The following is a 24,193-nucleotide window of genomic DNA, read 5'->3' on the forward strand; positions in this document are numbered from 1 at the left end:
GAGCTAAAGTGGAAGATGGATGGCAGATTGAGACACGAGTTTTACAGCTGCCACAAAGAAGGCTTGCAAGCATTTTTTCTTTGCTGTCAGATGATATGGAAAACATCCTGATCCATTCTGAGCCTCAGCCTTCTAAAATGTAGTTCTGTTCATTATGGGAGCCCCAAGTGTTTGATTTAATGTGAATTAAGATTACACAGGTGGCCTTAATTCTGGCATTTCCTAACTTTGACGGGCTCGATTTTCCTATCTGTAGTTGTCTATTCATCAAGTTTTTTGTTGTGGGTATAATTTCCTTTGATAAAAGGGGGCAGGGGATGAACAACAAAACCTGCATCATATTAGTAGTTCTTCTCTGTATAGAAGTCATAGGATCATAGGAAAATTCATGTTGGGAAGAGCTTTATCCAGTCTGATCTTGAAAACCTCCAAGGATGGGAGCCTGCACCTCCAGTGAGCAGCCTTCTCTGCTGCTTAAGGTCTTTTCAATCCACTGAATGGTTTTGTTCTAACTGCGTTAATAATACCTGAATTAGGTGGTGGCTGTCAGTCCTGGGAGATGTGAAATACATTTGCCCATGAGATATTACGGGAAGGGTTCCTTAACTTTCTTTTATTTTTACAACTTGGAAGGGAACTTGCTCTTTCTTATCCCCTTTGCTCCAGTCCTCGAAAGTTCCTTTTGCCTCTCATTCTCCTGCTTTCCCCGATCCTGTTTTTTTGCCTTCCTCTGCATTTCAGTTTACTCTTCTTCCCAATGCTAGTTGAGACCCTAGATCTATAATTTTTCATTTGTATTTTTCTAAGCAGATATTCTTCTTTACTCTTAGGGCATCCGTCTGTTTGTTTTAATATTAAATATGGCTAGTGCCAGCTTCTGAGTGTAGAACTTGTTCAAGAAGATGTAGGTGAAGAGAAGAAACTTACTGTTACTGTGGGTAAAAGCCAAGGAGATGACACCCCTGCTTAGGGAGGAGTGCTTCCTCCTGCTTCCAGTTGCTTGAAAAATGCTTTGGAACACTGTAGTGCTGCATTGCATGGTTTTCCTTTTTAGACTGGTACAGTATTAAGAGTTATCTCTCAAATTAAGTGTGGCCAGAGTATCATCAGCATGAGTTTCCTAAGCATTCTGCTTGACAAGTGACACCGTATGGCCAAGGAAATTTTAATTGATGATAGGAACTTGATAACTTGAAGTTGAATAGTTGGGTGTAGGTTTGGGGCTTTTTTTTTTCTTCTTCTTCCTACCTCTGGATCCTAGTCCAGAAAATAGGCATTTATATGAAAAGCTTAATATCCTTTGAGATTATTTTCTTGGGTAAGTTTATGTGGGATTTTTTAAATTCAGGTAAGTTTTTGTACAGGAAAGACTGATCAGCTAAAGCCTTGAGGGCTTGTGCAACAGCGGCATTCATCTTTGGAGTATGTGATGGATGATGTATCCGTTTAGTTTATTGATTTTATTTTCTGTACACTGCATGCTGTGTCCCATCAAAAGTGTGTGACAGGGCATGAAGTCAGAATGCCTTGGCCTGGGTTCTGCAGAGAAGGGAGTCTAGGGCAAGCCTAGACACAGTGGGGAAAACTGCTCTTTTTTTCAGAGCGACTGAATGTGATGTATTGAGGAAGGGGGGAAGGATGGAAAGATCCGAGGTGAGAAAGCTGAAGTGTTTGTGGGGCAGCACGCAGAGACCTTACATCAGGAATGGATGCTTAAAGACCCCTGCTCTTAGGAGATCAAATCTGCCTCAGAAGCAGTGGAAGTAAGGATGCTTTTCTGGTGACCCAGAGGGAGCGAAGGGTAATGTGTTTCAACCAGGAAGCCACTAAATTGCTGAACTGAGACGAAGTCTGGGAGGAAGAATCTGTCCCGGGGGAGATTTCTTCTCAAGGCTTCCATTTATTGTCTCGCTCAGAATATCAGAATTTTCTCTTTACATGGTAAGCTCCTTCAAGTGGAGTGGCTTTTGTTTTCTTTTTTTTGTTAATCATACATGTATCATATAATCATACAAATTCATAATTCATAATATATTCATTCATAATATATAATCATATAAATTCATACAAATTCAAATCATAAACATCAGAGTCTCTGAAAATGCCACCTCGAAGCTTTTGGGAAAGGCCTTTTGATATGGCATCTTTGGAATGCGCTGCTGAATCATTTCTTAGGGGGCAAGTGCCCAACACTAAGAAAACAGCATTTTTGGCACTTCTGTGAGTGAAGGCAGGTAATCTAAGCATTGGAGGAGTTCTGAGGTGTTTTTCACCTTCTTGTTTCCAGAGAAGTTTTCTTCAGGTCCTGTCTGAGGCAAGAGAGCATTTTGGGGAGCTTTATGGCAGCACAGTTGGTACAATATGCATGAATATGTTTTATTGATCGGCCTGCCAATTGGGTTTGTGCGCGTTAGTTTGCACACTGCTAAGAAGTATAATCTGACTTTAATATACTACTTTTAGCAGTTGTTTCTGTTTGTGTGTCCTGCAGGAGAATGACTCAGGAACATTGGATACAGTGGGTGCAGTTGTTGTTGACCAAGAAGGAAATGTTGCTGCTGCTGTCTCCAGTGGAGGTTTAGCACTAAAGCATCCTGGAAGAGTTGGTCAGGTGATGATATCTTTTCAGTTGGGAATGATTGTTCAGCAATTGTGACACTAAGCAAAAGCTGTGAGAGCAAAGTGATGTTCTCCCTTCCTTCCCATTAAACTCGGAAGGCGTTACACTGCATTGGAATGCAAGTTTTCTTTTTAGTGTCCTCCATCAGTGTTATGAAGCGTATAAACATAGGTAAGGAGTTGTTCTGTAGTTAGTTACCTTTTGTCAGAGCTATTGATAAGCTAATTTCATGGCCTTAAATACCTCCTTAGTACCACAAATAGTCTCTTAAATGCTTAGAGTGTTTTTAAATAAGATTTTCATCAATATTTAGGGAAGCTGTCCTATTTAATTTCTAAATGATCTTGTGAATTGGTAGAAGCGACAAAGGCATTAAAAGAGCACATCAGTTATAGGCATTCCTTATTGTTATTAGGTTGAGGGAATTTTGAGGTGCATCAGAAATGTCATACTCCGTTGCTGTATAGCTGAATTTTTGGTTGACTTTTGCCACTGTCCTAAAAGCAGTTCTCCGTTGAAATGTATTTAAGATTTTCTTTTGGAATAGCAGAGTGAAAGGGACTTTATATAAGTAGGGAAAAGCTGGAATTATTTTTTTCTTTTGATATCTGTGCCCTCGTTTTCTGTAAAGTGAGGTTAGAATATCAGATGCCTATGATAATCACTCAGTTCTGAAGAGCAGTAAAAGAAGATATAGCCAAATGGATTGGGATTATAATTTGGACTGTTAAGATTTTCTTGTTTATCTTTTGTATTAATATTTGGATTTTCTTGTGTTGGTCTTTGTTGGTTCTTTTTGCTTTGGGGTTTTTTGAGGGTGGTTTTGTTTTGTTTCTTTTAAGGGAAGGGGACAAACCAAAAACCTTGTATACTTAAATTGATGAAAGATGCGCTTCTTTCCTTAGGCAGCTCTTTATGGTTGTGGCTGCTGGGCTGAAAACACAGGAGCTCATACCCCTTACTCCACTGCTGTGAGTACTTCAGGTATTTACTACTTTTATAAATATTTCAAAAAGTTGCTGTCTTTCTCTGTAATTAGTTTACAAATTCCAAGTGAAGCATTTCTATGAACGGTGAATTAAAATATTAACATTATTTCTAGACTATATGTGTATCATTTATTTACATATAAATATATATTATATATTATAATATATTATATATTATATATAATCAGCGAGTATAAGTCCAATATTAGAGATTGTTTGTGGAAAAGCTGAGAACGCCACCTTTATTTAATTTTTTTAAACTGTTCTTTACAAAGTCAGCTGGATTTGAAGTCTATGCAAGTACCGGCAAGCATCCTGATACCCTTAAAGGAGGTGTCTGGGTATAATGATGGCCTTAAATAGAAGCCTTCTTCCTTTTTGCTGGTACCAATTTTATATGGTGGTAAATACTTTAATGTTATACTATTTATAACTATTACACACACACACGTATATATATGTATGTTTCTTTGGTTCAAATCTTCTCGCTTCCATGACATTACATTAATACCAATCCCAGTTAATTGAAATAGTCTGCTAGCGGTTTATGAAGCATGGCCATCTGTTTATTCAGTGATTTGAAATTCAGACTAGCAGTGTTTAATTAAACTCTTGTTTCTGGTTTTCCTTTAAAGTGTGTGTGTGAGAGAGAGAGAGGGAGGGAGATAGAAATGTTTACAGGAAGTGAGAACTCTTCTGTAATCAACACCATTCTTTTTTCCATTTTCAGAAGCTCATAATGTTTTATTTTATAATGTAATTTACATTTAGTGCAGTTTTAAAATATATTGATGCCTGACTCTTGTTTAAAATATGAGCATCCAACAGTCTGAACCATGAAGTTAATTAAGGGGTAGAGGGATGGAAAAATTAAATTATAGGAAAGATTGAAAGAATGAAACTTACAACTTGGCTGGATCACAACAGGAGATGGGAATGGGGCATAAACATCTGCAAATATTCAAAAGGTGAAATTGCTGAGGCTAGGCAAGAAAATGATATGTTAACATACACCGTTGTTGGATGACATTTTTAGAAAATGAAGGTCCTACCTGAACTCTAGAAGATGCCCTGATTTGGAAAGCTCTAAGAATGACAGTTCTTCCTAAGAGAAGATAAGGTTATCGCTTGGTGTACCTAAAATCAGACTAGGCTGTATCTGTAATAGTGATTATAACCCCCTCTTGTAGGTTTCTAAATTGGTTTTGTGTGGACATACATTTTTAAAAAAAAAAAAAAGGGCAACAAATGAAACTTGCGTGTTATGTATAAGTAAAAACAGTGTGCATGCACGTTAGTTTCACGTTTCATTTTACATACAGACATATATACTTGTATGTAAAAGCACTTAAAATCTGTACATAAAGTAACTGAAATTTAGAATCGGTTTAGATTTCAGTAGTTTTCACAATATAACATTGTATTGTTTTAATTTCATGAGTCTCTTCATTTTAATTTGTCTTTAAGTGGTAAATTTGGCATAAATTTATCCTAACATTTTCTACAGGGAATTTTTTTTTTCTGTTGTATGGCGGGGGGCGGGGCTGGGAGAGAAGAAAATTAGGCTTTGGTTGCTGTGTGTATTGCGTACTGTATCTGTAGACTTTAATATTTATTGTTAAATGACTTTACAGAATAGCTGATTCATCAAATTGCATTTGGAATTTAAAAAAAATCTTAAATGAAGAGAAAAGTTTAACTATGATTCCCTTAAACCTTTATCTAAACTATGCTCAAAATTATTAAGTATTAATATATGTTAAACCATATAATTTTAACTTAAGGATTCTATGTGAAATAAGAGGTTTCACATTTGTGCTGGTTTAGACTTTTTAATTTTTTAGTGATAGCTGGGGAAAGAAAGTCAAGCCTTGAGAGTTTATTGTATCAGGCTCTATATTCAGTCTTGAAGAAGGATGTTCTTTGGCAATTTTTAAGGGCTAGGTTTTGTAAACTATTTTGATTCCATACTTATGAAATTGCTCATGTCTTTGGGTTTTGGAGGCTATGATCAGCAAAACATTGAATGGGTCGGGGAAAATCTGTGGTGTGGGGAAAAAGAGTTTGGAATAGTAATTCCAAGTATACAGAATACAAACTCTTGCATGTTGAAATCCATGCAGAATTGACAGGAACATAAGAATGAACACATTGGGTCAAACCAGAGCTCCAGCTAATTTGGTGTCCTGCTTCGGATAGACAGTCTTTACAGGTCTCCAAGGAAAAGTACAGGACTGGGAAAGGCACCTCCAGCTTGTTATCCAAGTTTCTAGCAATTTGTGATACTGGGACTTTAGAAGCTGGAGATATCTTTGGTTTTAATAGGTCAGGATGACTTTCTCAAGATTTCTTGTTTCTTTTTGGTACTTAGAAGACCAGTTATTTAAATTTCGCTGGGAATGTTTTTCTTATTTTGTGATGGTTCACCTTTGTAGAAGCTTTCTTGGAAAAAAAAGTGTTAGTTCCAATGCCACAGTTAGTACCACAGTAGGTTTTAGTCTTGAATTTTTATTAATTTTGTTCTAAAATCCTTCTATCAAAGCTTCAATTTGAGACACATCTTTCAATACCTTCCTCATAAATAAAAAAAAAAAGGCATTTCCATGACAGTACTTCCAAATTCATGTAGCTTTCTTTCGGTGGGCATGTATTATTTGAAGACATGCTTTGACATCTTGATATTCTCTTGGCCCTGTGGATGCTGGCAGGCTTCCTGCTTCTGCGTGTTCAGGAAGGACTTGGTATTAGTTCTAATGCCTTTAGCAAGTTGTTTCTCAAATATTTTTGGCCATTTTTATTGTGATTCTGTATTGAATGTGCCAAAGGTGGTTGTTCTGAATTTGTTCGGGCATGACTTCAACTTTTTGAACTTTTTTTTTTCTTACCTCTAACAGTCTCTTGGCCTTCTTGTTTAGCCACAGTGTCTTTGGTTTTATTTTTTTTGGCTTTTCAAAAGTTACTTCATGGTTTATAAAATATAGGATATTGTAAAACTCACATTTTATGGCTATAGTTTAAGAGGGGGTGGGACAACTGAAATCAAAAGATGAAAACTTTCTAAGGACAGGAATGGAGGAGACAGTGGAACTTAGGAATAGCTGTGAATATAAATTCAAGGTTTGTTCTGTAACTCTCAGTCTAAAATTCAGTTTCCGTGTAAACAAGTAAAATCTTTCTAGGTTTTTTTTGTATCAATTTTTGGAGACATTTCAACATATGAACTCTGAATTATATTAAAAGTAATAATTTTTTGGGGGGGGAAGAAAGGGTTGTGGGACTTTATTGGCAATTGAAGGATAAACATTACAGGAATTCTGTAAAAATATCTCAAAACCAGTATTAAAATTCAAGAAATCCAGAGAATGTTGCAAGTGCAAGCATAGCTAAAATACGTGGGCAACCTCAACTGTGATATCTACCAACATAATGCAAGTGCCATTCCACGCAAGAGTGATGGTAGAGACTGAGTGAAAGCTTGTAAAATGAGATGAGCATTACCAGTGGCCTTTATTTAGTATAAATGTAATTAACAGCTAAACTGTTTTTTGGATCAACATAGTAGAAGCCAAATCTTTGCTCTTTTAAAAGCTTGTGCATGTACGTGGGCACACATTTGCGCACACACACAGAGACACAAACGAAACAGCCTCCCCTTTAAGCATCCCCTCCCACTTCTCCCAAAAAAGAGTCCAAAACCACACTCGTAAGGCCACTTGGAACTCCTTAGTGCATGTTTTTTGTTGGTATATGAATGTAAACACAGGAAGATGGGTATTATTTGGAGGGAAAACATTTGTGAACAAAACCCAACCGCAGAAGAAACAATAGTCTGGTTTTTTGGCTGTACTTTAAGAAAACATTTCCTATTTTTTCCTGAACATAATAAGAATCAAAGACTTTGTGTATATTCTTTTCATTCAAAATAATATCAAGCGTGACATTGAATCTCCTCCACAGTTGGAATATCTATGATGATTGTGAATATTCATGTGCAAACTGTGCCAAAAGTAATACTACCGGGGTGAGAGGCCGGCTGTGTTTTTCCTGGGAGATAAGTTGAAAAGTAATAATCCTCTTTGGATATACAGAACCTTAAACATAAATTTTATAGATAAATACAAAATTCACAGTAACAGCTAACACAGGAGGCTTTGACAATGCAGCTGTAAGTGGAATTTTTGAGTGGAAACCTCGAGGCTGAGAATAATGCGTTGCATTCCTCTTTACATCTTTACAACAGTAGGTAGTCGAAAGCGTACTTACCCATTCTTGGTGCATGGGTGCTGTGTTTTGTGTGTGTGCAGCAGCCACTGAAGCCAGCAAACCTTTTAATAGTGTATTTCTGGAGACAAACAGAAGGTTTTGCGTTATTTACAAAATGCCAAATTCCATAACACAAAGCTGGAAAGTCTCAGCTTTCACTAGAAGCCATTTGAGGAGAATATTTGATACAAGAAAGGTACAGTGATGTGATGTCTTACGGAGAATTTAAATGGGACCTGATTATGGTTTATAATCCTAAAGAGAAAGGAGCTTATAATTAGGCTTCAAGACTGAGCCCAAAGTTGTGTTTTGCTGAGAAAGTAGCAGGGATATCAGATTTCTGGGCCCAAACTGAGGTGTAGTTGAGGATTCTGTCTGGGAACAGTCTTTCAATGATGTCTTGCTCTTCTCTCTTGCCCGGAGTCTATTCCTCACTGAATGAAAATCAGACACAGGTAACGATGTTTTAGAAATACTTACACAGACTGGATGTATTCTGTGTAAATAGGCAGAATGTGCCTGAATCCCTTAACAATTTCTTGTGTTGGTGAATTCGCCAAGATCCTAAAGGTCTGGCTCTTAAGGTCACTGGTCAAAAGCAGCAGCCTCTGTTCTCATAACGGCATTTTAGGGATTACATCAAAATACTTTAAAAGCTGTGTTGGATATACATACTTATATACGATGCATCATTCCATGAAGTGAAAAATAGCATATTCTGTGTTGTGAAGAATTGTTTGACTTGGAAGGAACCGCTGGACATCATATAGTCCAGGCCCCCTGCTGAAGGAGGGTTCTCTCATTTTCGTCATTTTCGAAATCCTTATCAATAAGGAAATAAGTGTATTCACTCTTCCTCCCCCTTGCCTTTTCCTGCTCAAACTTTTACTTTTTGTTCATATCTGTTCTTCTTTCCAGTCCATTATGTGCCCCATGAATGCTTTTGCTGGCAAAATGGAATAGGTAATGTGGAATAGGAAATGGCACCTATGGAGAGATGGCTTGTGCTTACTAAGTTTGTTGCTGAGCTGTGTCCTCAGCCAGCATTTCGGTCTCTCCTTATGGAAGCCAATGAACTGTAAATTCTTATTTGAAAACCCATTTTCGACAGGAACCACAGTGATGTGTAAATCTGTATAGTAAATATTTTTCAAGGAAGCTTTAATGCCAATGAATTGGCTTGTGATGTGGGACTTTGGCTTTGGGGACTTTGCCCATGTGTGAGGGCAGTAGTGGCTGCGCTGGAATCCAGGGATTGCTGATACCTGGGCAGGTGCCACTTGTCTGTCTGGCCTGTGTCCTTCTGAGTCCATGCTCAAATTTCGCACGCAAATCTTGTATCCTGTATAGATGTTTGAGCTACACTATGTGAGACAGATATTACGGTACAGTTCGTCTCCTTGTAGAAATATGTATTATCTCTGAAAATCAGTCTGGTCCTGTAAGATTTGGGGAATAATAGGTAATGTAATGCATCACAGATGAAGCAGCTGCATATGGAGAAGAGTTATGTCATTGTTCCAGTGAACCAGAGGGTAGAGGAAGAAAGAGGTCTATCTCCAGACACATCAGTATTTACCTCTGAAGTGAATGCTTCTGTCAAGAGTTCAGGCTTTGTGTCCAGATGCCGTTTGGAGGCTTCAGTTGCTGTAGCATGTGGTGTCTGAGCTAACTTACTCCCACCACGAGGCTGTGTGAAGAGAGAGGAAGCAAGAGGCAGAGATGATTTGTGGGAATGGTAGCGTTAAGAAGCAGTCAATTAAACACGGCACCACAGCGTTCAAAGCCGAGGGGTTTGTCCACAAAATCATCGGGATGGTTGTTTGAATTGCCTTCGGAGGGGTTGTTTTGAAGCACAACTGGAAGGATGCAGCAGTCAAAGAGTGCTTATTGCCTCTTGAAATTTGAATTGGACTTAACGTAATAATATATTGTAAGCATGAACTTACACGGGCATTTTAGAAGTGGTAGTCTGCTTCAGAAGGCCCGCTGCACACCAAGCGGTGTCTTCATAGCCCGGGGCAGCAGCCAGCCGTGCAGCACCGTCTCCTTCTCTGGACACTGTTAGTCCCATTCCTATTTGCCGTACCTTGCCCAAATGGCTTCAAATAGATGCAATGATACAAAGCGAAATGGAGACGGCAGCAAACCGAGCTCTCTTTTTATGTCTTAAACATTTTTCTGTGATTGGGAGAAAATGGTTGTATACATTTAGTTAGCTAACAGATAAGCTACTGTCTTCTTTCCTTTCCTGTAAATTTAGTTTGACAAAAGTGATGTACTTGGAAAGGTGTAGTATTTTTACAAAGAAATCAATCGCAACAAAGCTTCTCATCAAAGACTAGGCAAAAAGTAATTTGCTTTTTCCTTTTCAGTTTAACTGAAGTTAATCTTTCAAAATATATTAAATGGAAAGGGGAATGTAAAATACACATCCACTTTAATGGAACTATTTATTCTTCATTCTAACCTCTCTTGGAGGTATATCTGAAATTCTTCTTGTTCATGATAATTGAAACAAATAGCTTTTTTAATAGTTAAAGTTATCTGGCATTTCCCAGTATTTAGAAGTGAAGGATTAATACATTTGGCATGTTTTAACGCTTCAGCCTTTTTTTTTTTTCCCCTTCTCTGTAAAATTGTAGAAAAGCTGGATGAGTTGTTCTTCAGAGCGATTTTAGTTTATTTTGCCCATATTATAAAATTAAAGATATAGAAAGTGTTTTCCCAGCTTTCTTTAGAGAAGATACTTGAAACACGGTTTGTCTGGATGTTGAAGTTGTCTTTTGTTATCTTTGAAACCTACCCAAATTTACTGAAGTTACAACCTTTTGGGAAAATTTCCATTTGCGTATTCTTTGTAGGTGTTCGTTAGTTTGGAACTTAAATCATCTAAGGCTTTTTCTCTCTCCAGTAAGAATGTGCTCCATTGATCTCTCCAGGATCAATGCTTTAGGAATTGGACAGGACTTTGTTTGCAGGTGTTCTTCCTGGCAGCAGGTCAGTAAGTTAAAAATTTCCCCTGCTAGTTTGAAGGCAAGATGCAGCAGCTGATAGGAGTACAAAAAGCTATAAGTTATGCAATTTTAATTGAGTACTCTCATGCATTATGCTAGACTGTAGCATTTAATGTCTTTTCAGAATTCGACTTTAAATTTTTATTTTAATACGTATCAGTAACTTACCAGCCAGATATTTTTATTGTACTGTATTTTGTTTTTTAAAATCATTGGCTTGCAAGCTTTTGGTCAGCTCTTTCTGGAGATGCTGGTAATGACAACCAGAGCTTACCAAAATACAGGTTGCACTGTCTTTCCGTTAGGCATAATTAGAAGCTATTTGGCAAATAAAGCAGAAATAGTTGGTTTTTAAGTTGTTAACTGACACTTCTATTCTGGGCGCTGCTATTGAACTGAAAATAACAACATAAGAGTTGAAACAACTTAACAGGCCCAGGTTCAGACTCTGCTGTATGGAATAGATAATAAGATACAGAAAACCTGTAACTTCTATCTTTAACTTCTGAAAAGAGAAGAGTCATACTTTGGCAGGGGAGTAAACTAGATTAATTTTTCCATTCTCGCATGAATGTGAGTAATGCAAGTTTCCATTTTGTACTCCTTTAAAACAAGTTCCAGCACTTTGTGTTGAGGTGCTGTATGTTTCAACAGCTAGACAGGCTCCGGCAGCTTGTCAAAGCTCCATAAGCTCTCTTCTTATGGCTTGCAGAAAGCAAGCAAGATTTTCATTTCTCCTTCCATTCAACAGGAGTCTCTTTCATGTCTGAAAATTGAAAACGCCTGTTTTTCAGTGTGGTGCATGGATGTGTGTGTGCCCTCTGGCACACCTGTTTCTAATTTCCTGACTTGAAAGCATCTCCCATCAAAAGAAGCAGAAAAACAATTTCTTTCTGACACGCTGCTCGGAGGCCCTTGCTTTGCAGAAGGCCTTCCTTTCGCTTGCCATCCTGGGTCTATTGGTAGAACATTATAAGATGCAGAGCACGCATTGTATGGGATGTTCAGCTTACATTGTGCTGGGTTCTTCCCCTTCTTCTTGTGGTTATTTCAAGCATTAGAAATCTAATGGAGAAGTCACTAGGCTGAGGAAAACGCAGTGATTTCATCCTTAGTTTCTTGCACGAAGCTCAAATTAAGGACCAAGGTCTATAGCAAGTTAAGGTTTGTATAACCTATGAATTGATTAGTTACTGTTTGGTACAGAGGGCTAGATTAAAATTTAAATATTATAGCTTGGATTTCTTACCTTCCTTCAAAATAGTATGCAGCGTAAAATAGTGTCCAGTGTAATAGCTGAAAATCAAAGATGTTAACAATTGTAAAAAAAAAACAAAACAAAACCAACCACAAACCAGCAACCAAACCCGCAAAAAAGCCCTAGTAGCTCGGTTGTTGTGAAAGTTGTGCATAGGCTAACTAGCAACTTACTACAGAATAGAGCTATTAAAGATCACTTAGGCAGGAAAAATACGAAATTTTAAGCTCTAGCTTTTACGTTACTGACTTGTCTGTTTTCTCAGTTCAGCAACTTGACGCTTTCACAAGCAGCATCTGGATTGTCTCTGTGGCTACCGTGCTGCAGTGTGTACCTATCCGGTGCTATGCTATTGCATTCCATTGGTTTCATTTACTGACAAGCTGAACAGAACAAAACGTTCAAAAAGAGCTTAAAGACCGATATATGCATCCAGCTAAACAGTACTTGAAATGCAAAGACTGGGCCTGGCTCTGTGGCATTAATGGCTGGTGGTTCATATGCTCATAAAACTCGCTGAGCTTTGTTCATTACTGAGGTGATCAGGTATATGCAGAAAACATTGAAATTGTGAATCGGGGTATGTACGTCTATGTAACTTTACGGACTGTAACAAAAAAATTCTTAAATCTTTAAATAGGTCAGTAAGGTGTACAGTTCACATTTATTCTGGCTAAGATATACAACTTTGATACATTTCTTGTCTTGTGCCTATACTGATATTCGGGTACCAAAGAGTTGCTTTATAGAGAATCTGCTCGCTACTAGAATTGTGAATGACAGCGGAAAAATTTATTGTCGTTTGTCAGCATAGTAACAGGTTTCCGTGATGGGTTCCTGTCTCTCATTCCTCTGGAGGAAGGCGTGTATCTCGCTTGTTGTACAGCTCTGTACAACATAACAGGTACTTCTGGTTTGCCTGATCTGTGATTCACTAATCGGCAACATCTGGTGCATGGGGTGTGGAGCGCAGGAACGACCATCTTGTGGTGCTTGAAGCTCAAAAAATGCCTGTTCAGGGCTTTGTGCTTCTCTATGCTATTTTTGGCTGAAATAGTAACTTGAGAGGACTACTGATACATATATAACTGTTAAGTTATAATAGGATAACAGAAGAAAAACGAGATTATAGAAAAAAAAAGGTTTATAGATTCCCAGATTGTTCTTGTGGGGATCTTGTATGAATCGATGAGTGCCTGAATAGGAAAAGTGGTATAATTTTCAAAAATTACACATATAAATACTCACAGAAAAGGGAAGTCATATTTCACTGTTGGTCAGCTTTGCACTTTGAAAGAAACACTGCGTTAAAAGCATGATCCAAGATGATATGTGTCTCTGAAAATCAGTCCTGATGCTTTCTGTATGATCTCCAGAGGTTTTCTGTATGATCTCCAAGTGGTTTTCAGACAAGGTTTTGAACTTCTAGTTGAAGACAGGTGTGGGGTTTGGTGGTTCTCACCAAACCTATTAGTTCGAGGGCAAGATAAATGTGCTATGACTGTTGAGCCGTATCCTTCTTTGCTTCCCTTGTCATAGGTGCTTGGTGGTGCCATGTGCCTTTAGGAATCTGGGTTTTAAACTTAGTTCCCTTTAACCTAGGAGGCGAGAAACTTGCATCAAAATGGTAATCTTTATCTGTCTTTGTATTTATCTATTTATTTATCAAAGTAGAATATACATTTCCTGTAGATACGTTGCCAGCAGCGATCCCAGAGGAGGACAACTAACTGTACTTACCCCTGCAAACATAGACAACAGTAGTTCCAACAGTAGTATTTTTTGTCAGCAGCTGGGTTATGAGTAGGCAGCGTGGTGTTTGCACAAAAATAATTTGTTTACTATGTGAAACAGTGAGAAGCACTAATTTAACCCAGTTTTCCAGATAGTCATCTCCATTTGAGTCACTCTTGTGCGAAGGCTTATGGAAGCTTTGATCTGTCATTGCAAAACCTTTGTCTCTGAGATATAATGAGCTTCAGGTTACCGAAGGAGTCATCATCTTAACTGGGAAAGGATAATGAAATGATTTAAACTCTGTTTACAGGAAATTTACTAAAACAAGTGCGTTTGAGACTTCAATTTAGAATTGAAAAATTCTTATTAGGAGTCCCAGTTGGTTTGGTTTCATTCTCATTCAGTGAAAAACCTCGAAATATAATAACACATACAGTTAAATGTGGTATGATGTGAGATAGTTAAGCAAATGAACCAGATTTACATTTTCATCAGCTTATGTGCATGACTTGGAAATGCGTTAAAGTAGCTTTGACTGTAGTTGCTGTCTTGAGTCACGTTAATAAAACCTTTTCGGAAGTCGGCTAATGCCGGTGGTTAGATTACAAGTGAATGGAACTATAAATTTGAGCCCACAACTTTACACTGTAAGTTATAAATTAGGTTTTGATTACAGTAATTCTGTATACATTTATTTTGTGTCTAGCCCTAATATTATCTAGAGAGTTTTCCCAGTTTGAGACTATAGAGACATACAGGTCGGCTAAACCTACAAAGCAGTTCATGCTCTAGTGTTTGCTTCTAACTTGAGATAATAGGAAGGGCAAGTCTATTGGAATAATTAGGGTAATTCTTTTTCCCAGCCTTTATCTGGTCAAAATATGTGAAACGCTGCTTAGTTGTTTTTCTTATTCAAAAATAGATGTTCCTACATCAAAAACTGCAGTAACATTTTTTTCTTTTTGAAACGAGGGGATTATTTTCATTAGTTATCTGTCCCTGCAGATTGCTGGCATGTGATGTGTTGAAAGATTTTTACATACACTGCCAGCAGTGGTCTGTAAGTTCGCTGCCTTATAGGTTGACATAAATATGACAAAAAGAAATGACTTTGTCTGTGGGGATGTAGAGATGTGTGATGTGTTGGTAGAATTGCAAGGCTGCTTTCGTTGTGGTTGATCCTGGATCACATCAGTGGGCTGCAGCTGTTCTTAACCCATATTAAGTTTTCTCTCTGTTAATTTTTTTTGCGTAGCAGACTTGATGTTATGGGAACTCTTCAATAAAGTCATTCTCTTGGGGGGGAAAATAACATTATACATCATGCTAAAAAATGGCTATTGTCTTTTTTATGCCAATTTAGGAATTACTTAAAAATTGTGAAGTTGTAACATCTGGTTTTATTACTTGATGCATACGAGAGGCATAGGCTCACTCTGATTTTTGTGTCTCATTTGCTCGATTTGCATTCTAAGTCAGTCCCATGCTTTTTACCTCACATAGGGCCTAAATATTATATTTAAAGGTGTTAACAGGTTCTTTTCAAGAAAAAAATCAAGTTGCTAAGTTTTTGCTGGAGCATATGCTTGTTTAGTTTTATTCTTTACAGCAAAACTTCATAATGATTACATTTTCTTAGTGTAAAAAAACCGAAACGTGATAGCCATGTTCTATGGGCAAAATATAGCCGTGTTCTATGGGTAAAATGCATCTTGCCGTTTCTGCGTGTTCTTTGTACATTACTTTGTCTTCAATAAATATTAGATAACTCTCAATTCTATTGTGGACAAAAGCTTTGGAGCATGGAAGTAATGAGGCAATGAATGGAGAGACCCTCCTGTAAGCAGGTGTTGAGGACACTGGAGCGTGTGAGCCTCTTGAAGATAATATCCTGACCAGGACACTTCTCTCAATAACTCCAGAGCTTGGAAGTCTCAATGAAAACACTTTTTTTCTTGTGCTTTCAAGAGCTGCCTCCCTTTGCTGTGTAATTGTTGTAGCATTTCAGGTCTTTCATTTTCCTCTAGATTTATAACTGGTTTATTACACAATGTTTGCTGTACAGAGAATTTGGTGTCTTTCTGCAGTGCCAATTATATGTAGATTCAATGGCCCAGTACCTCGCTTCAAACAATTCAGTTTAACTGAATAAAATCAATAAGGAGACGTTGCGCATTAGGAGTACATAACTGAAGACTAAGGTGTAATTTTGATGATTGAAGATACCAGGCTTTTAGGACACGTGTACACAATTTTTCTGCAATCTGGTCCCTGGGCTTATTCTCTAATACCTAATGCGTATATAATGCTCCATAGGGGTTTTTTTGTTGCTTTTTTTTAATCCTGGAAATGCTGGGTTGAGGGGTCCTTTTCCACCACCCCACCCCCCGCCCATTAGCAGTGTTTGAAGAACAGCATTTGTAAACTCACTTTGCCTTTAAGGGGAAGGATGTAATTGTGTGAGAAGTGACCAGAAAGAGACGTTCTTGGAGTAGGCTGCCATGTTAATTAGGTCTTACATACGGTGGCAAGAACAAGAAGCCAGTCTGTGAGTAGCTCCGAGACACGGCGCTAGACCTGCCGATGCGAATTCATGCAACGTTGTGCCCAAACCGGTCAGGGCTCTGAGCTCAGCGTACCGGAAAGCGCAGCATTGAGACGCTCAGCAGGCTGCACCGGAGCCAGTTTGGGTTGGGTTTATTTATTAGTTCTTTCTTTGTGCCAGATCTAGGCTGGCTTCAGCCAGAGCCGCTCAGTTTTCTCTGTTCCGGGCTTGTTAGTGGTTCCAGTAAAGTGAATGTTATCCGTGGAGACTGAGCTGCCTTTGTCTGAAGCCAGCTTAGGTCTGCTGTCTTACCAGCTCCGGCTCTCTGCCATGTGAAAGCAGCTAGATTGTTTCCAGCCATAAACTGTCTCTGCAAGCTGCGCAGGTGTATTTCTGTTGTTCTGCACCTAAGCTAATAAGTCCAACTGGATTATAGCTGACTTTTGTATGGACCCAGCACAGTGCTTGCGTCTTGTCATGGTTAATGAGAAATTTGCTAGAAATATATATAGATAATGGGTAATTGACTATATTTGACCTCTGTATATATTCTGGTGTCTAATGCAGTTTTAGGCCCTGATATGTGCTGAAGTTACAAACCTGATCCAACTATAATCAAGTCAATTTAGATAATTAAAATCATATTACAGCTGTTAAATTAGTTAATTGTGTTTTTTCCTTTTTTCCTAACTGGGATAACACGTTTCAGTTTAACTGGTGCTTGGTTAGCCCTCTTCTAGCTGGTTCATCTGCTCCTTTACCTTAGAGGAAAAGCGTCAACAAATGGGAGGCACCGTGGTATAATGATTTTTGTATGTGTGCAGAAGGTATCACCAACGTGTTTCCCTGTCCAGGAAAACTTTCATCCAATAAACATGCACTGTACCATTTGGCGACAGCTCTATGTCCCAAAGGACATTACAGGAATGGAAAAGAGCGTGGGAGAAACACAGCAGGTGTGAAAGCCCTCCTACAGAGTAAGAGTAGCACTAATGACCAATTTGTCTGCGTCATCAACAGGTTTCAGGGGATAGTTACAGAAAGCACTGATGCAATAAGTGGTTGTTTGCTAGAGCTTTTTAGTTTCTTAAAGAAAAACCTTTAAAGATTACGTGAATTTTTATTAGGAGTCCAATGAGCAGCCACCCTGACAAAAAAGCATAAGTAAATTCACGTATTCCTTTGTTGACAAAAGGCTAAAATCAGATGGTCTAAATAGAAGATTACGTGGTGCAAAGGAGTTACTGTGGCGTTCACTAAAGGTGTTCTTGGTTTGAAGAGAGTTGCATCCAAGGATCATTCCTGTGAGAACGATTATTAAGTGGATTCTTTGAGAGAGAATTGCAGGATCTGGATAAAGATGAAAAGTCAGACACAGTCTCGCTCTTTGTTCTCACTATTTCTGTTTCTTCTTTCTGCACTTAACCTGTTTTGGTTTATGACTTCATCCAGTAGAAATTTCAGGGAAGTTGTGAGAAAAACTGCTGACGTCATTGAATTTTCGTGTGACTCAGGATCACTCTCTAAAAAATAAAAATATGTCAGAAACCTGTCATGGGCATCTCTTTTATTTTTTTTTTTTTTAATTTTTTTTAAAATTTGGCTAGGATGATGTAAAGTAATGACAGAGTTTTTTTTCATAAGTGGTACCTGAATTTTGACTATTCCCAATCTTAATATTTCTTTAGGTTGTGGAGAGCACCTTGTCCGAACCATACTGGCCAGAGAATGTTCGTGTGCTTTGCAAACAGAAGATGCCCACCAAGCTCTCCTAGAGACTATGCAAAACAAGTTTATTGGTAAGTATATGGTGCTAATTGCCTAAACATTGCATAACATCCCTTAAAATGCAATTAACCCTATTAAATAAAATAAAGATACTTATTTTTGTGATTTTTGCTAAAGCCTTATGTTGCAGTTGGCTTCAAATTTAGCGTCGCGTTACATCTAAAAAATGTTAAATCAAACTACAGAAGAATATTTTAGGAAATCTAAAGGAAAACCCTTGGAAATATCTCAATTGTTATGTGAGTCATAGAATACCCGGAGAGGTTTGAAGAAAGAATTTCCTGCCTGAGTCACTGCCTGTGGTGTACAATTGCATATTTTAGAATTGGTGGTTTAGGAGCATTAATAAGAATTATTCATCATGTTAACCCTTTTAAATATAATAGGCCTCAAAACCACTGCATGTTCGAATTAAATGCTTTGGACAGACAGATTCTGGTTTGCTAATTACATGATGAAATTAATTTCTTGAAAAACTGAAGTAGACTTCATTCAAGACTATTGTAAGGTAAAGAAATTTTTTTTCCTTGATTTGAGAGGATTATACATGACTATTTATACATGTTTAATGTCTTGTGAATATAGATCTTCAAGTCATAACCCAAACATAAATATGGAATTTTAAAATATCTATATAAGCTTGAACTTTTGAAGATAGCATGGATTCCAATGATGTTTCTGGCATGTATGTTGACTTGCATTGACTTATAGCCCCTAAAACTCTTGAAGCTTTAGAATCCACAGCCAGCTTTCGGAATTTCTTGGGGACAGGATAACACTTCTTGTACATTGCATTGCCAAAGTTCATTTTTATGGTATTTTAATTAGAACTGAAAGAGGGACGTATGCGTACCTTTTTGGGACCCAGGAACCGTTGCCCTTGGTCTTGGCAAGCGACGTCTTGCCGTTTCTTTATTTCTCTTTATAATGTTGAATCCATATTAAACTCTGCTTCTGACAACGTGACATTTGAGTGTCTGAGGGGAAGTCACCTTGGCACTGGAAGGCTGCACTTGATAATCTGCTACTCTATTGCAGTCGCTGCAGTCATTTCTAGGTGCTCTGATAATGCAGAACAAAGTAACCCCAGTATGTTCCCCAAAGAGATTATAATCCAAGCAGCACACATGCAACTCTTTGTATTTAATCACTTATTCCAGTGCATAGTGGTACAACATGAGGGGATTTATTTACCCAAGAGAAGCCTTTAGGAGGGGTGCTTGTGATAGCTTCACTAATTCGTAACGCTGCTCTGAAGGTGTTGCATGGAAGTGGCCTATCTTCAGGAAAGACAGATCTTTAGTCCATACTCTCAAAATTGATTGTGCTGTTTGTGACAGCAGTACTAAAAGCAAGCACAAATTGTACATATCCTTATGCAATTTCATGTTAGTGTATGCGCACACACACGAAATGGAAAGCTACTGCCAAAGTAATTCGTAGAAACTGGCCGACTAAAAACCAGAAAATTCAAGAACTTTTTAGTTGAGGTATCTTCTTTAAGTTGCTTTGAATTTTCTGGGTTTTCTTTTTTCTTTTTGGTAACTTTGTGCAAAAATGCAATTCTTCTCTTGCTGTTTGGTCCAAACGTATTTTGCCACAAGTTTGCATAGCAGATTTTTTTATTTTAAATGTTAACTGGTTAGTGTGTGATACATACATTACATACTTTACTGAAAATGTGAAAATGTTTCTGTGGGACTTAACGACATATCGAATGTTCCTAAAGTTTTTGTTATACCTGAAACTGTCCAATGCTGAGAAAGAGGAGCTGCACAGACGGAGATACCAGGCTAACAGTGTGGTGGTGTATTGCCTTGGGAAAACAGACTAAAACCAATAAAGCAAGGGAAGGTGCAAAGAACGACAGTACCAAATTAATGTTTTTCATGATAAGAAAATTTGAAAAAAAGTGTTTTATAATTCCTTTTTAAAGTTTCACGTTTTAATGAGGAATAAATCTGACTTGTATTTTCAGAAACTTATCACTGCAAGTTTTTGTTGCCTGTCAGGATGTGTGTGTATTATCTTCTTAGTTGTACTTTGGGGCAGTGCTGATGTGGGGGGAAAAAAAATAAAGATACATCTGTGGGGTTTTTTTTTGTGTAGGTGAAGTGCTTGGGTTCTGTGTTTTGATTAGAAAGCATAAAATCTAGTTTGCCCTCAGCTGTCTTATGAGTGAAGACTGATGGAGGAAAACCTCACAAACCAGATACATCTTACTGTTTACGTGTGACGTAAAGCTAAGTTTGTAGCCAGCCGTGTAATCTGGGGGGGATCTTGGCAATTCTGAAGATGGAATGCAAAGTTACGTCTTGCTAATATAGTGTAACAGTTGAAAAGATGCATTACGCTTAAAACATTAGGCTTATACTAAATAGTTTTTTTTTCCTCTGAATTTTCATAGGTGCTGATAAGCTAGTTGATGTCTCAGGATATATGGTGGGATGCGGGTTTTCTTACCGGTGTGAAACAATAGGATAAAAGGGGCTAATAGCCTCCTTGCTGATGGCATGGATTCTTTCCCTGCTACTCTTTCTAAAAGCCCTATTTTGTGGTCGTGTCAAACTTTCACCAGAATTATAATGGAGCAAGGCCAAAAAAAAAAAAACCAACCCAAAACTTTAAGAAAGCAGAGCTAAAATGTTTAGAATGTTTTGTCAGAAGTCAAAATGTGCGTTACTTGTGTTGGAGTGATGAACAGCTGATTTTGGCAGTTGCCATCGGATTGGTGCTTCCTGTTTACAGAACTCTTCGAGTCTCCGCAGAGGCCCTGGGAATCCTTCCAGCTAGGGAATGCCTGGCTTAAACAGTGAGTGCTGTTTAAACAGCAGGTGATGAACAAACTAATGGCAGATGTGCTTCTCTCCTCCTTTCTCAGAGCCAACTTACTATGGATAATGCGCAATTGATGGTTGAATTGGAGGTGAGAGAAATTTAAATTTAAACTTTTTGAAATCGAATGGGCTATCCAGATATCCATCTTTAGTTGAAGAGCGCTAAAGGCTTGGGACGGTCGAAGAATGGTGTTCTGTAAACACAGATACCTTCCAAACAGAAGAACAGAGGATCTTGTTACTCATCATTCCTTTCAAATGTGGCCAAGTTTGTGGAATGCAGACTTAGAGTAAATGTTTGTGTCACCTCACTGGCAGGAAATCTGGGCTTTTAACAATGGCAGCGTTACGAATTGTACCTTAAAGCTTCTTATAAAGTATTAGAAAATAATGAGCTGAAAGACATACATGGAATCTGATATTTGTTCTTTCCGTAGTGGAAATGTGTTTGTCTATTTTTGTATTTAAGTTGTGCTTCAGCTCACAAATGAGCAGTGTCTGCAGAAAGGTAATAGCAGAAGGATAATGCTGATGCATTTTCTCTTTTAGAAATTTTTTGTCACATACCTCTCTTGGGAGAAAGAGTTTGGACAGTTAGGAATCATAGAACACGAATTTCCCAAGTATGAGTTATGCTGGTTGGTGGGGATAAAAGCATCATGCTTAAAAGCAGTTACAAGACCGCCAGTGACTGTCGTTACACAGTGGTGGTGTTGCTTTATACTGACGTGCTGCGGTGCTGCCTCGCACTAAGCTTTGTGGCATCCTTTGTGGTTTCGTAGCGGAGGAAGGATGCTGTGGAAGCATTATTGTGTCTTCTCCATGACACAGAGGAAAAGATTTGGGAAGAGAATGAAGTGATCCTGAAGCTTCACGTATTTCATCTGCCGCAAGTTTACAATTTCACAAGTTTGTATTGATGGTAGACACAATTGAATAGGCTTATTCATTACCTGTGCAATAAAACCAGCTGAAAAACGAACACAACACGGTGCTGTTACACGAGGATTTGTCTAGGTCCTGACTGTGCTTCACCTTATCAAAAGCATTGTGATTTTATTGGATGGCGGTATTCTTAGTTATTTAATTTCTTATAATCTGACCTGTAAATCTTGAAAGTACAGGTGCTTTTCCATGCACCTTCTTTAAAAATTCTAAACAGATGTTTTAAATTAAGCTTACTTATCATAAAATATAAAGATCTCTGGTTTCAGACAGCATGCGCTTAAACATTTAACAAATAATGGTGCATGAAATTAAAAGCAGGCTTCCTTTAGTGCTTATATACTCCTCTAATGTTCATTTAAATTGTTCGCTTGAAGTTTAGTGGAATATGAGGCAGAAGCAAGAGTGGCAAACGGCTTCACTTTAAACACGTTCTGTACACAAGCTGACAATGGCCAGTGGTGATCTATATATTGGCCTGAAAAAATCTGAATTTCACTCACATTACGGCATGAGAAGATTTAGAACTGTTTAGCTGCGCTCTGTTAAAACTTGGGGATGCTAAAGCACTTAATTGGTTACACCACGCCGCAGTCAGTGTTTAGAGCAAAGTTCTGAAGACTTTGAAAGCTAATGTAAACAACGAAGCTGGTAATGGTTTCTCCACTATGAAAGAGTATGAATGTAAAACATCTGATGAACAGCTGGTTAGTCCTTCGGCTGGGGAAGTGTAAATAAAACACTTCTTTTACAGTTTAATATCAAATCTGTGCTGGGCTGGATCCATCCAGTAGCTACAAATGGGGGGAAAAAAGCACAGGATCAGAAATGAAATCTTATCAACCACATGCTTTGGAGTAGGCAACCTTCAGCATGGGAGTGGTTTAATTTACAAGAGATCTAGAAGAAAGAATGTTGGTCACTTGTAGCTGTAGTTCCTCCAGGGCAAGGAGGAACGTTGAGGCCATTGTTTGCCTTAACACTTGTGAAATCTGCTTGCTCTGTCCCCGGTCTGAGGCTGAACCCGGGTCTTGGTGTTTGATCGCGGTTGCTCTTGCAGAACGCGGTGGGATCTGTGAACGTGGAGCTGCTATGAGGGCCTGTTTGCTTATTTTGAAGAAACCATTACTGCAGATCAATAACATACAAAATCTATAAATAAAATGTTGATAATGCTTTCTGTACGGCAGCTAGCAATAACAGAATAGTTGAGCTTTGAAGGAGGGAAATGCGTGTTGTAAAATATAATTTTCTGACTGGGAGAGGTGAGGATTAAACAAAAACCATTGAAAGATGTTTCTTCTTTGTTATTTCCATCCCCTTCTTTCTGGTGTGGGCAGTGAGTGCTAACATTATTAGTTCATGCTGTAGTTGAAGTTTTGCTTTGGATTTTTTCATGCCAAATTCTTCAGTGTTACACCATTGTAACTGGGAAGGAATGATGAGTTTCGTGAGACTTAAAATGATATTAAAAGTCCCAGGTTTTTGTAGTTTTGTCGTTAGCAAGCTATTAGATCAAAGATTTGTCTAGCAATTCTATTTTATCGCAGTAAAAAATTGTATTTTTGGCTAGTAGGCATATTTTGTTTTACTTTTACTGAATTTTTAATTGTACAGCAAGATTTATCATTCCTAAGAGTACAGAGAGAACAAAAATGATGTAGGAATGTGGGAGACAGATTACTTTTTCCTTTTAATGAGAAACCATTATGGCTTTAATATATATAGCCATATTTCAGTTGCACCTTTTCCTGTTTAAATACCAATCCATTATAACGTATATGAAAAAATGCTGTTACTTATATTGTGGTTTTTTTTACAGAAGCCTCCTCTTTTATTTCTTTTTCTCAAGCAAAATGATTTTTAGAACTAAATTAATGAAATATGTTCCTAACCTTTGAATTCACAGTGTTTTGAGAACACTTAAAAGTCATTCCTGTGCACAGTGCATGGATTTTGTTTAGAAATATGGTATAATACTACTTTTTACCATTATTTTTACAGATTTAGTAATGGGTGCATAGCGTTCAGCTGTCTGGAATTTTGCTTGACGTAAACCTACTCATTTGCACTGTATTGCTGTGTTAAAATACACTCTTTAGCATAATTGTAATCCTAGTAACAAGCCTGTATATCCAGAAATATCTTTGTTTAAAAAGATACTATATATTTGAATCCCTCTTTTAAGTTTGTT

At 37.9% G+C, this 24,193-nt stretch overlaps 1 protein-coding gene across 1 annotated transcript in view; it reads left to right on the plus strand.

Moving 5' to 3' along the window:
- The window catches only part of TASP1 (taspase 1), an 84,968-nt gene that overhangs the window by 37,848 nt on the left and 22,927 nt on the right, over window positions 1–24,193 (plus strand). The window contains 3 exon segments of the mRNA XM_074578445.1: window positions 2,492–2,611; window positions 3,526–3,604; window positions 18,118–18,228. Of these exon segments, the coding sequence (XP_074434546.1) occupies window positions 2,492–2,611; window positions 3,526–3,604; window positions 18,118–18,228 (310 nt within the window).

This window comes from Larus michahellis, chromosome 3 (assembly GCF_964199755.1).
Source record: "Larus michahellis chromosome 3, bLarMic1.1, whole genome shotgun sequence".
Taxonomy (NCBI): domain Eukaryota; kingdom Metazoa; phylum Chordata; class Aves; order Charadriiformes; family Laridae; genus Larus; species Larus michahellis.